At 37.1% G+C, this 12,804-nt stretch overlaps 1 protein-coding gene across 1 annotated transcript in view; it reads left to right on the forward strand.

The window, feature by feature from the left end:
- The window catches only part of npr1a (natriuretic peptide receptor 1a), an 86,515-nt gene that overhangs the window by 70,404 nt on the left and 3,307 nt on the right, over positions 1-12,804 (forward strand). Inside the window, exons 10-20 of the mRNA XM_083544265.1 lie at positions 1,352-1,472; positions 2,555-2,629; positions 2,910-2,987; positions 3,105-3,209; positions 4,730-4,801; positions 6,496-6,655; positions 7,255-7,410; positions 9,145-9,313; positions 11,190-11,336; positions 11,464-11,587; positions 11,672-11,740. Coding sequence (XP_083400391.1) covers positions 1,352-1,472; positions 2,555-2,629; positions 2,910-2,987; positions 3,105-3,209; positions 4,730-4,801; positions 6,496-6,655; positions 7,255-7,410; positions 9,145-9,313; positions 11,190-11,336; positions 11,464-11,587; positions 11,672-11,740 — 1,276 coding nt within the window. The remainder of the gene's footprint in view (positions 1-1,351; positions 1,473-2,554; positions 2,630-2,909; positions 2,988-3,104; positions 3,210-4,729; positions 4,802-6,495; positions 6,656-7,254; positions 7,411-9,144; positions 9,314-11,189; positions 11,337-11,463; positions 11,588-11,671; positions 11,741-12,804) is intronic.

A 12,804-nucleotide genomic window follows, 5' to 3' on the forward strand; every position in this document is an offset into this window, starting at 1 on the left:
TTTCTAGTGTAGGTGAACAGAAAACAAACCTAACTTAGCCTGAAGCATCATTTTTAGCGAAAATTAAGATAATTAACGTTCAGGAAATTCAGTTCTAGTTTTACAGTTCATAAACCACAAAAACAAGCTTATGCTTTAGATGTTCTCAGATTTCGTGGAATCCCAGGTTTATATTATTTACTATCATTTTATATTTTATATACTTTATTTTAAAAGAATTTGTAAAGTATAATATTAGTATCACTTCAGTTTTCTTTTTTCATTAAGACATTAATTTTATAATGAAACAATGGTTTAATAATGTTTCATAGTTGCACATTTAATAATGACAAGTTTATTACACAGTCACTTACATAATGACACGTTTATTATCTAATGGCAAATTTCACAATGGTGTGTTTATTATATAATGACACATTTCTACGCATTTATTACATAATGACACATTTACACACATTGCGCAATTAAACATTTATAACAATGTTGTTTATTGCATACTAATGCATTATTTCATGATGACATTTTTTTGGTTAATGAAACTTTTAATACATAATGGCACATTTATTACATAACGTTAATTTCATAATGTTTTTGGTTAATAAAACATTTATTACTTGTGACCTTTTCAATTTATAACAACATTTTTGGCTATATCATTTATTATATAATGGCATGTTTATTATATAATTACACTATTACATAGACACATTTATTACATAATGGTGCATTATTACATATTGACATTTCATAATGTAATTTATTAAATAATGACACGGTTATTACATAATGGCAAATTTCACAATGACGTTATACAATGATGCATTTATCACTTAATACATTGCCATTTATTACACAATGACATCTTTTTGGTTAATGACGCATTTATTGAATGTTTGTTGGAAAATACATTTATTGAATAGTGACTTTTTTTGGATAATGACACATTTATTACAAAATGACACGTCTATTATTAATGACATATTACATAATATATATATTTTATGGCACATTTTATAATAACAGCTATTCCATAATGACATTTATTTTATAGTTTGTACTTGGGAGTTTGTGTGGTCTGATCAGAACCATCACATTTTGTCATTTTAGTGCTTTCAAAAGTTCTCAATGACGAGTGTTTTTTTTAACCACTTCTGATTTTAAATGAAAGTGTTTGAAGGAAGTGAGTCAGTATGAACAAATTTGTCAATACTTTGAGAAAGTGTTAGGTCCATTCACATTCTTTTATGTTGCATCTTTACACACTTATTCCTGTCTTTTTGTTATTTATGGTTCTTCTTTTCCTTTACGTTCACTCGCTCTGTCTCGCTCACCCACGCATTCTGTCCTTCAGAAAGGTGAAGTTGGAGAACGAGTTGGCAGCACAGCTGTGGAGAGTGCACTGGGACGACATTCAGCTTAATAACCTGGAGAAAGCCTTGCGTAGGACATGCAGCAGATTGACCCTGTCATTGGTGAGGACACATACACACACACACACACACACACACACACACACAAACACACACACCCATACACACTGTAGTATGAGCTTTATTGAACATGTACTCAATTCTCAAGCAATGCTAAAATATTAAATTATATACCATTGGGATGAATGTAAACACTGACTGGACCCCAGGCCTCCTCACCTTCTCACTTACATCACTTCTTCACTAACACCCGTTAAGCTGAATAAGCACAAATCTCCACAAGCACACTCCAAAATCTAGTGGAACATCTTCCCAGAAGAGTGGAGATTATTAATAACAGTAAATGGGGAATAAATGTGAAATGGGATGTTTGAAAGCACCCAAAAATCTTATGGTCAGGTGTCCACAAACTTTTGTCCATATAGTTTTTTATACAACCTTTGTGTTTTTTTTTGTTTGTTTGTTTTGGTTTTATTTTTTAAACTACTGAGCATCTTTATTTTTAAGTAAAAGGTAAAAAATATTTTTTCTTTTCGGTTTTAAAAGCAGAAGACTTTAAAGTCTATAATTAAACTCTGAAGAATCCAAATATAAAAATACATTGTAGCAGCTGCTGATCTTTTGAGCCTTAATCTCCTCCACATCTACCTTCTTCCTATGAAGGTAAAAAAAAAAGAAAAAAAAGAATTAAATGCTCTATATTTGTAGTAGAGGTACCAGGGACTAACTAGTCTGGGCTTTTTGTTGTGCTTCTTGTAGTTATTGCTGACACACATTTATACACATTATATATGCTGACACATTTATATAAAATAATTAATTGGAAATGGTTAAATCACCAAGAACGGAGAAATTCATAGTGGGGGTTTGTAATATCTATGTTCAGAAATATTTAAGTTCAAAATGATTAACGATTGAATGTATGAATGCAGTCCCACTTGTGATATAGAGGATTTACAATCATCTACTCTATCTGTCAGTGTATATACATATCTGAATATGAAGCATATTTACTTCAACTACATTGCTGTAAAATCTAAAACTGTGGATAACCGGTGGTAGGTGCTGAATGAGTTAAACCATGTACCAGTGTGTGATTTGTTACTCAATTTCCTCCCTCATAGAGAGGCTCCAATTATGGCTCACTGCTGACCATGGAGGGAAATGTTCAGATTTATGCCAAGACCTGTTACTACAAGGTACGAGAAACTTTTTTTGACTTCTCATATTCAAAAATAGATGATTGAACGCAACATGGGTCAAACTAGGGCATAATAACTGTGAATTCCAACTTGACAGCTTTTCAGTACTTCATGGTACGACTCCATGTGATGTCATAATAAAACACTTTCTTTGTTTGCTCAAATCCTTAAAACGTTGAGACTATAAACAGTAGGAATGGTATATTTTACTGAATATTTTATACATGTTTCAGCTGAGAAAGAGTGGGATGTCCGTTTTGACATGTTGTCTTTGCAGGGAAACATAACAGCTATTAAGTATATCAACAAGAAGCGCATTGAGCTCACCAGGACCGTGCTGTTTGAACTCAAACATGTAAGTGTGCCTTTACTGCCCCTATCTGCTGTGGGATTTTGGAAAAAGTAATTACTTCCAGGACACACAGAGGCCTGCTGGGAAGTGAGTGATTGATCTTCTCTCCTGTACACACAGATGCGTGATGTTCAGAATGAACACCTGACTAGATTTATAGGAGCCTGCATAGATGGCCCGAACATCTGCATCCTCACTGAGTACTGCCCAAGGGGCAGCTTACAGGTCAGGATACACACTGTTTATCTACACACACACACACACACATGCACACACACACACACACACACACATACTGTATAGTTTAACTTTATTTTTGTCAGAAAATGTGAAATAATCTATATCAACCCTTTTATGCATGGTGTCCACTACAGTAAAATTTACTTGCTTAAAAGTCATACATGAAATGGTTCAAATGGGGATACACAACAAATATTGTTGAGAGTAGAGAAATATTGTATAGAGTACAACTGACACAGAGGCCACACCTCCTATACTGTGATTTACATTTATAGAGGCCACACCTCCTATACTGTGATTTACATTTATAGAGGCCACACCTCCTTTACTGTGATTTACATTTATAGAGGCCACACCTCCTATACTGTGATTGACATTTATAGAGGCCACACCTCCTATACTGTGATTGACATTTATGGAGGCCACACCTCCTAAACTGTGATTGACATTTATAGAGGCCACACCTCCTCTACTGTGATTGACATTTATAGAGGCCACAACTTCTTTACTGTGATTGACAATTATAGAGGCCACACCTCCTTTACTATGATTGACATTTATAAAGACCACACCTCCACTACTGTGATTGACATTTATAAAGACCACACCGCCTTTACTGTGATTGACATTTATAAAGACCACACCTCCTTTACTGTGATTGACATTTATAGGGACCACACCTCCTTTACTGGGATTGACATTTATAGAGACCACACCTCCTTTACTGTGATTGACAATTATAGAGGCCACACCTCCTTTACTATGATTGACATTTATAAAGACCACACCTCCACTACTGTGATTGACATTTATAAAGACCACACCGCCTTTACTGTGATTGACATTTATAAAGACCACACCGCCTTTACTGTGATTGACATTTATAAAGACCACACCGCCTTTACTGTGATTGACATTTATAAAGACCACACCTCCTTTACTGTGATTGACATTTATAGAGACCACACCTCCTTTACTGTGATTGACAGGCACAGAGGCCACTGCATTTTTTATTGAGACTCATTTGCACATTTCTTTTATAAATAACTTACAGGCACCATGCTTTAGTATCCATGCTGTTATATTTTTCTACATTGTCACTCATTCACACACACACACACACACACACACACACACAGTACAAACATACATTATTATTATTCCTCTATAATTTATCTGATTACAGAGCTTGTGGAAGAGCATCTAAAGTGGAATTGCCTACCCTGTGTGTGTGTGTGTGTGTGTGTGTGTGTGTGTGTGTGTGTGTGGGTGTGTGTGGGTGTGTGTGTGTGGTGTGTAGGAAATGCTGCTTGTAAATTGCTTTGCTATGTAATGCAATTCATGAATATTATAATATGAGTGAATTTCATTTGACTTTGTCCTTCTCATAACCTACTCTCTTGGTACCTTTAGCGTCAGTCTGGTTATAATTAAAGTGGTTTGTGTGTGTGTGTGTGTGTGTGTGTGTGTGTGTGTGTGTGTGTGTGTGTGTGTGTGCCCTTCAGGACCTCATGGAGATTGATAGTATTACCCTGGACTGGATGTTCCGGTATTCTTTGATCAATGACATTGTCAAAGTGAGTCTGTCGAATGCCTTAAATGTAAAAGTCTAAAGTAACTTTGTCATTTTCTGAGCTACAAAGTTTGTGATGCAGTGCAATCTGGTTTTAATTTAATTAAACACAACGCGATGCGATGCAAAAATAATGTGTGCTGCAATTCAGTAAACAAACTGCAAATCATCAATTTACTTAAGTGCCTTCTGACTTTTAACACATGTCCCTTTCAGAAACACGCCTTTGTAGCGCAAAAAAAACAAAACACTCTCTTTTCCTGTTCTGTCTGCAGGAAGACGCAGCTCTACCTCTGCCATGTTAATCTGTATTCTATGTGACTCTCAGGACACGCCTCGGTCTGCGAAGTGTTGCGATGAGTTATATTCACGTAGCAGCGGCGGTGCTGAGAGAACACGCTCGAGAAACAGTTTAGCGACGAGAATTGATCGGTCACTTTCTCAATAATAATAGTATAGAGCATATGTGCCAAACTCGAGGGCCGTGAGCCACATCTGGCCCGATTTACAATTATATTTAGCCTGCAAGATGATTTTATATAGCTCTATTATTATTGTTATTAATGTCCCGGCGATATGAAGTGCTGATAACACAAACTACAGGCCCCATAATGCAGCGCTTCAGCTGCCTTGCCGAATGCTAGGCTACCTGGGAACATTCCAGCGCCAATCAAGTCGAGCTTCTGTTGATGTATTTACCCCTATTGTACAGTTATTGCGAATAGAAATCAGAGCCAAATCAGCGCAGCCATTTACCGAGGGAGAGTTTCTGAAAAGCTGCATGATGAAGGTGTGAGACGTCTTGTGTTTGACAGGAGATATTTTTATGAAGAGCAAAATATTTTAAGTTATTTAAATTTTAAGTTTATATTTTTAGAATGGCATAAGAGCAGAGAAATCTGATCGCTTTGATTTGTTGTTATTTTAACGTTTACTTAAAAGCACAATTTGTATTTATTTTTTCATGGTTTTTTCGCAGCATGTTCATATTTCTAACTTGTATAATTTTGACAGGAAATAATTAAAGTTTTCGTTGATTTATTTTGGAAAATATTCCTGTCTTTTTTTTTTTTATTCATATTTATGTTCAAAAACCATTAAGTGTTATTGTGTTCAATAATTTTTTATCCTGTTCGGCCCACGACCTCAAGAGTGATTTGAGTTTTGGCCCCCTGTGCAATTGAGTTTGACACCCCTGGTATAGAGCATCGACTAATCATTATATATAAAGAAGTTATTTTTTAACAAATATGTTAATATGTATAATAAATATGCAAATATGCTAAAAAACGATGCATCATTATACAAGTCCCAATTTGTGTCTGGTGCACACTTAAAAAAAAAAAAAACGATGCATCACATCGTTAACTCTTATGCCGATTCACCATTTAATGGTTGATGAATTCTTTAATTTGAGTATTAATTGAGTTACACATTTTATTCCTAATTTAATTGTTAGTATCGAATACAAAATAAATCTGCATATTTATACATATTTGGACTAGCGGTATAGACTGGATAAGAAAATGGCAACAAAGCAAATCGAGATCAGGACAATGGACATTGACTTTGTGTGGTAAGAAAACAGGATGTTTGTATGACCATTTATTATGAATATTAATATCCATAACAGGCGAAGAGAGCAGGACTTTTCAGATTGTTTGAATTTCTCCTGAAAAATATTATGGTCTTTTGCAGGGAATGTCATTCCTTCACAACAGTATGATCGTTTCCCATGGCAACCTGAAGTCCTCCAACTGCGTGGTGGACAGCCGCTTCGTGCTGAAGATCACAGACTATGGGCTGGCCAGCTTTCACAATGACAGCAGCCTTGAGGACACATACGCTTACTACGCACGTGAGTAATAATAATAATAATAATAATAATAATAATAATAATAATAGCCGACACTGTATTGGGGGATTTTAAGGGTCCACAAGTGGAAATGTAGCGTAGGCGTGTAAGGCTACGAGAGTCGATAGTATTGTAGGTTATGTAAGGTTTCAACAGCTAAATTCTTCAAAACAAAAGCCATTAAATACCTGAGACGACATAAAAGATTTGGGATTTGTTTTAATAAAAAAAATAAAAATTATTTCTGAAATATCTTGAAGCTTCAGCATTCTGCATTCAATTTACACATACTTACTTAAATCTCAATTTCTTGGGCATGATCAACTGTTTTCACAAGAATTAGGAATATCTGACCTTTTGGGGGGGGTTTGAGTCCCCAGGAGCGAAAACTTATTAAAGATCTAAGAGTCAAAAGGTTTGGTTTTGGTTACTGAGGTTAAGTTGAGGGTCAGATGTAGGTGTCATATAGAATTTTAATGAGCTGCCTTGACAATGTTGTCAAATCTGTTGAAGCTTCTCACAAAGAAAGAAAATGTGTGTGTGTGTGTGTGTGTGTGTGTGTGTGTGTGTGTGTGTGTGTGTGCGTGTGTGTGCGTGTGTAGGTAAGTTGTGGACAGCTCCAGAGCTGCTGCGTGCAGAGAACAAGCCGGCATGCGGGACTCAGAAGGGAGACGTGTACAGTTTCGGCATTATTCTGCAAGAACTGGCTCTCCTCAAGGGAGTTTTCTACCTGGAAAGCCCTCCACTCAGCCCTAAACGTCAGTCGCATACACACACACACACCACACACACACACACACACACACACACACACACACACACACACACAAAGACACATGGGGAACAGCATGTTTCTTTTTTGTCAGCACTCACAAACAGAATGTGACCAGCAGAACAATGCATGGTTTACAAAACCTTGTGTGATGTTTGTCCATGTGTGCGCGCGCGTGTGTGTGTGTGTGTGTGTGTGTGTGTGTGTGTGTGTGTGTGTGTGTGTGTGTGTGTGTGTGTGTGTGTGAATGTCACATCATATTGTTGTGTCACCTTTGTCTTATCTCACTTCTGTAATGCCCTGACTCAGTGTGTGTGTGTGTGTGTGTGTGTGTGTGTGTGTGTGTGTGTGTGTGTGTGTGTGTGTGTGTGTGTGTGTGTGTGAGTGCGTGCCTTGTTTGCTAATAAGCATTCATTTGATTTATTCATGCACTGTTAGGAACAATGGGTCTACCAGCATCGAATGTGTTTGGGAAATCTGGCTCGGCCACACACACACACACACACACACACACACACACACACACACAGTATACAAAGGCTGAGTGACACAGCTAACGTGACACTTCTGAAGCAGATCAGAGCCGTATGCAGATTGAAGGCAGTAATAATGTAGTGAGGAAATGTAATGAAAAAAGCCCAGATGTATAGAGTGCGTGTCAGACGTGAGATGGAAACGCTGTCATGTGGAAAAAAAGGGTTCATGGAGCCAGAATGTAAGGTGGAAATGCTTTTTGTGTCCACTTGAGGCAGAATTTAGTGTATTTTTGTTCACCATGAATATCACACAAATTATTCTTGATCTAGAGATCAAAAAGTGCTGTCTTTACCATTACCAGGCAAAGCACACACACATACACACTTTGCAGTTGTTGAGGGAGGTTGTAGCTTGGTAGTTAAGGCATTGGATGATGGATTTGAAGGTCATTTGTTCAAATCCCAGCCACACCAATCTGCCTGATTTGGGCCCATGAGCAAGGCTCTTAACCTCATAGCTGCTCAGCTGTATGAATGAAATAAATATAGAATTTAATATAGATTATGACTTTATTTCAAACAGTATTTATTTATTTAGAAAAGTCATATTTATTCTGCACGGTCAAACTTCAATGACATTTTACTTTACTATGTATAAGTTCACGCTCTAAAAATCTACTCAAGCAAAAAGTAAAAAAAAAAAAAAAAAAAAAGTAGCTCATTTAAAATTTACTCAGAGTAAAATCTATCCAGCTAATTGACTTGAGTCTAATGTGATTTATGCATTTTTACAGCAAAAAAAAACCCCTCCTGTTTATAATGTTATTTATAATAATGAGAGAAATCGCAAATACAGATTGAGAATTCAGACAGTGAGCGCGCGCATCGAACAACCTTCAAATCGACGGCTGTCTCGTCCGTCTCCATCTTTCTTTCTTGTTTGTTCTCCGCCCATCAATTATTCAGTGTAATTGTTTTTTCCCCTTGCATTATTTTTATTTACATGTTTTTACTTAGTAACAGATGTAATTTAAGATGTAGTTAAGTACAAAACTTCAAAACAAAACAGTACAAATAAAATTACAGATTTTAAAAAATACTTTAAAAAGTAAAAGTACACAAAAAACCTACTCAATTACACCAACGTGAATAAATCTAATTTGTTTATGGCATCACAAAAGGACTAATAGTAAATAATCCTGGCTCTGAATTATATATGATCATACCCTAATAATCTCTACCAGAGATTGTGGAGCGTGTGGCAGACGGACGATGGCCGTACCTGCGCCCCCTGCTGTGCACTCAGAGCCACAGCGAAGAACTGGGTCAGTTGATGCAGCGCTGCTGGGCCGAGGAACCTAGCGACCGGCCGGATTTTAACCAGATCAAAGTGATGATGCGCAAACACAACAGGTGGACATTTTTTAAAGAAATAAATAAGCCTGTATTACTTAGCATAAAAATCTACAAAGTCTACATGAGTGTAGCATTTCTGACTCTGTAGTTTAGTAGTAACAGTACTGACAGTAGATCAGTAATGGCAGAAGATCCATAGATCATCAGTGAGATAAATGACAGTAGTTCAGTAGTAACAGTACTGACAGTAGATCAGTAATGGCAATAGATCAATAGTGAGAGTAGTGACGGTGACGGTAGTTTGGTAGTGACAGCAGTTCAGTAGTGATGGTAGTTTAATAGTTTCGTTGTGACCACAGTGACAGTAGTTTAGTAGTAACAGTGGTTTAGTTGTGACAGTAGTTCAGTACTAACAGTATTGATAGCAGTTCTGTACAGACAGTAGTTCAGTAGTGACAACAGTAACAGTAGATCATTAGTAACCGTAGTACAGAAGTGACAGAACTGACAGAATATCAATATTGACAGTAGTTTAGTAGTAACAGTAGATTAGTAGTGATAGTATTGACAGTAGTTTAGTAGTGACAGAATTGACAGTTGTTAATCAGTGACATTTCAGTAGTGACTGGGTAGGTAGTGACAATAGTTCAGTAGTGATGATATTTACAGTGGTTCAGTATTGACAGTAATGACAATTTTGATGGTAGTTTAGTAGTAACACTACTGTAATTCAGTAGCGACAGTATTGACAGTAGTTTAGTAGTGACAGTACTGACAGTAGTTTAGTAGTAACAGTACTGTAGTTCAGTAGTGACAGTATTGACAGTAGATTATTACTGACCGTAGATTAGTACTGAGAGTATTGACAGTACTGACAGTAGTTTAGTAGTTCAGTACTGTAGTTTGGTAGTGACAGTATTGACAGTAGATTAGTACTGACAGTAGTTCAGTAGTGACAGTACTGACAGTAGTTTAGTAGTTCAGTACTGTAGTTTGGTAGTGACAGTATTGACAGTAGATTAGTACTGACAGTAGTTCAGTAGTGACAGTACTGACAGTAGTTTAGTAGTGACAGTACTGACAGTAGTTTAGTAGTAACAGTACTGTAGTTCAGTAGCGACAGTATTGACAGTAGGTTAGTACTGACAGTAGATTAGTACTGACAGTATTGACAGTACTGACAGTAGTTTAGTAGTTCAGTACTGTAGTTTGGTAGTGACAGTATTGACAGTAAATTAGTACTGACAGTAGTTCAGTACTGACAGTACTGACAGTAGTTTAGTATTAACATTACTGTAGTTTAGTAATGACAGTACTGACTGTTGTTTAGTAGTAACAGCACTGTAGTTCAGTAGCGACAGTACTGACAGTAGTTTAGTAGTAACAGTACTGTAGTTTGGTAGTGACAGTATTAACAGTAGATTAGTACTGACAGTAGTTCAGTAGTGACAGTATTGACAGTAGATTAGTACTGACAGTAGTTCAGTAGTGACAGTACTGACAGTAGTTTAGTAATAACATTACTGTAGTTCAGTAGTGACATTACTGACAGTTGTTTAGTAGTAACATTACTGTAGTTCAGTAGTGACAGTACTGACAGTTGTTTAGTAGTAACATTACTGTAGTTCAGTAGTGACAGTACTGACAGTAGATTTGTACTGACAGTAGTTCAGTAGTACAGTAGTGACAGCAGCAACAGTAGTTCAGGATGTAAAGGTAAATCAAAGGATTGTGTTAATATACTCATTCTAATACTTTATAATTTCTAAAGTAACAGCTAAGATAATCAAAGAGACTTGTATGGCATATATACAAATATATACAGATGTGGACGTAATGTGATGGACATAATGAGCAATAAATGCAAAATCAAAAGCAAAACTACAGAGAAAAATCAAATGGCGGATTTATGTTTATCTGCTCCTCCCTGCAGAGGCTATGGCTCTAACATCCTTGACAATCTGCTCTCGCGCATGGAGCAGTATGCGAATAACCTGGAGGAGCTGGTGGAAGAGAGGACTCAGGCATATCACGAGGAGAAACGCAAAGCGGAAGCACTGCTCTATCAGATCCTGCCTCAGTGAGTGCAAACCTAAGTGTTCCTGCCTTTCATTCCGCTTTAGCCGTGGACATTGTGCCTGTAAGGTCACTAATGGGGTTAAAAACCACTTTTTCTTCTGCACTTTGTGACTTTCTTTGCCTTGCAGCTCGGTGGCTGAGCAGCTGAAAAGAGGTGAGACGGTACAGGCCGAAGCCTTTGACTCAGTCACTATTTACTTCAGCGATATAGTAGGCTTCACGGCTCTGTCTGCAGAGAGCACGCCTATGCAGGTGAACACATTTAAATCCATATACACGTTCGTTACATCAGGTCTGAGTTACAGCGTTCACACACGACCTAATGTTTTTCCGCAGGTGGTCACTTTTCTGAACGACCTGTACACGTGCTTCGATGCCATCATCGACAACTTTGACGTTTACAAGGTAATAAACCACAGATTCATAGTGCAATGTTTGTGCCTCTGCTAGAAATGATCATTTATTCATTGTAATAGTTAATATCGCTGCTATTCCAGGCAAAATGAGACCGATATATTTAGCTGAATTTGATCATCTTGGAATTGCTTCCATTTTTTTTTTCGTATCATCCCCTCCGTAGTTTTTGTTAATCATATTAGACATATTGGTCCGTGTACATTGCCTTCATTCTTTTTGTTCAAAATTTAAAAATTAAATTTGTATCACAATGCTTTTTTTTTTATTATTGTTTCTGAGCACAATTCCAAATGTGATCAATGACCTGCAATATTTCCAATGTAACATTTCCAAGTATTTCACTGGTGGTGTTTTTTGTTGGGAAGTGGTAGCTCAGTGGTTAAGGCTCTGGGTTATTGATCGGAAGGGAGGGGGTTCCACCCCCTCTTATCACCAAGCTGCCATGGTTGGGCCCTTGAGTAAGGCCCTTAACCCTCTGTATCATGGCTGACCCTGTGTTCTGACCCCCAGCTTCCTAAAATCGCTTGGGTATGTAAAGAAGAATTTCCAATATGGGCATATTTGCTCAAATGATGATTAACAGGGTATAAACCAGAGCAACATATTCAGATATCACAGACAGTGTAGTAGATCATGGTGTCAGGCAGGGCATGATAGTGTTGTGCCGGGTTGTGTGTCCGAACAATTGTGCACAGAATAACATTGGATGAAGAGGACATGTGTCTGACTCCCATTTCCTGTCACTTGTTTGTTGCTTTTAAAAAGTGTGTGTGTGTGTATATACGCTATTGTATTTTTTTTTAAATAGCATTTCTTTAGTTTTACTCATGGGGAGTAGCCACATGTCCTTGCAAGGATAATAAAATCTGACCACTTTGACTTTGTGAGGACACGTGGCTGGTCCCCATAAGAAATTATTTTTCTTTTAAAAAAAAAAAAAAAGGTTTTTATTTGAAATACTGCGAGTGAGGCACCATGCTTGCTCTTGGTCACTGAGGTTAGGTTACAAATTAACTGCATGAATCATTGTCAGTGGAAGGTTCACACAATGA

Source organism: Silurus aristotelis (assembly GCF_946808225.1).
Source record: "Silurus aristotelis genome assembly, chromosome: 6".
NCBI classification, from domain to species: domain Eukaryota; kingdom Metazoa; phylum Chordata; class Actinopteri; order Siluriformes; family Siluridae; genus Silurus; species Silurus aristotelis.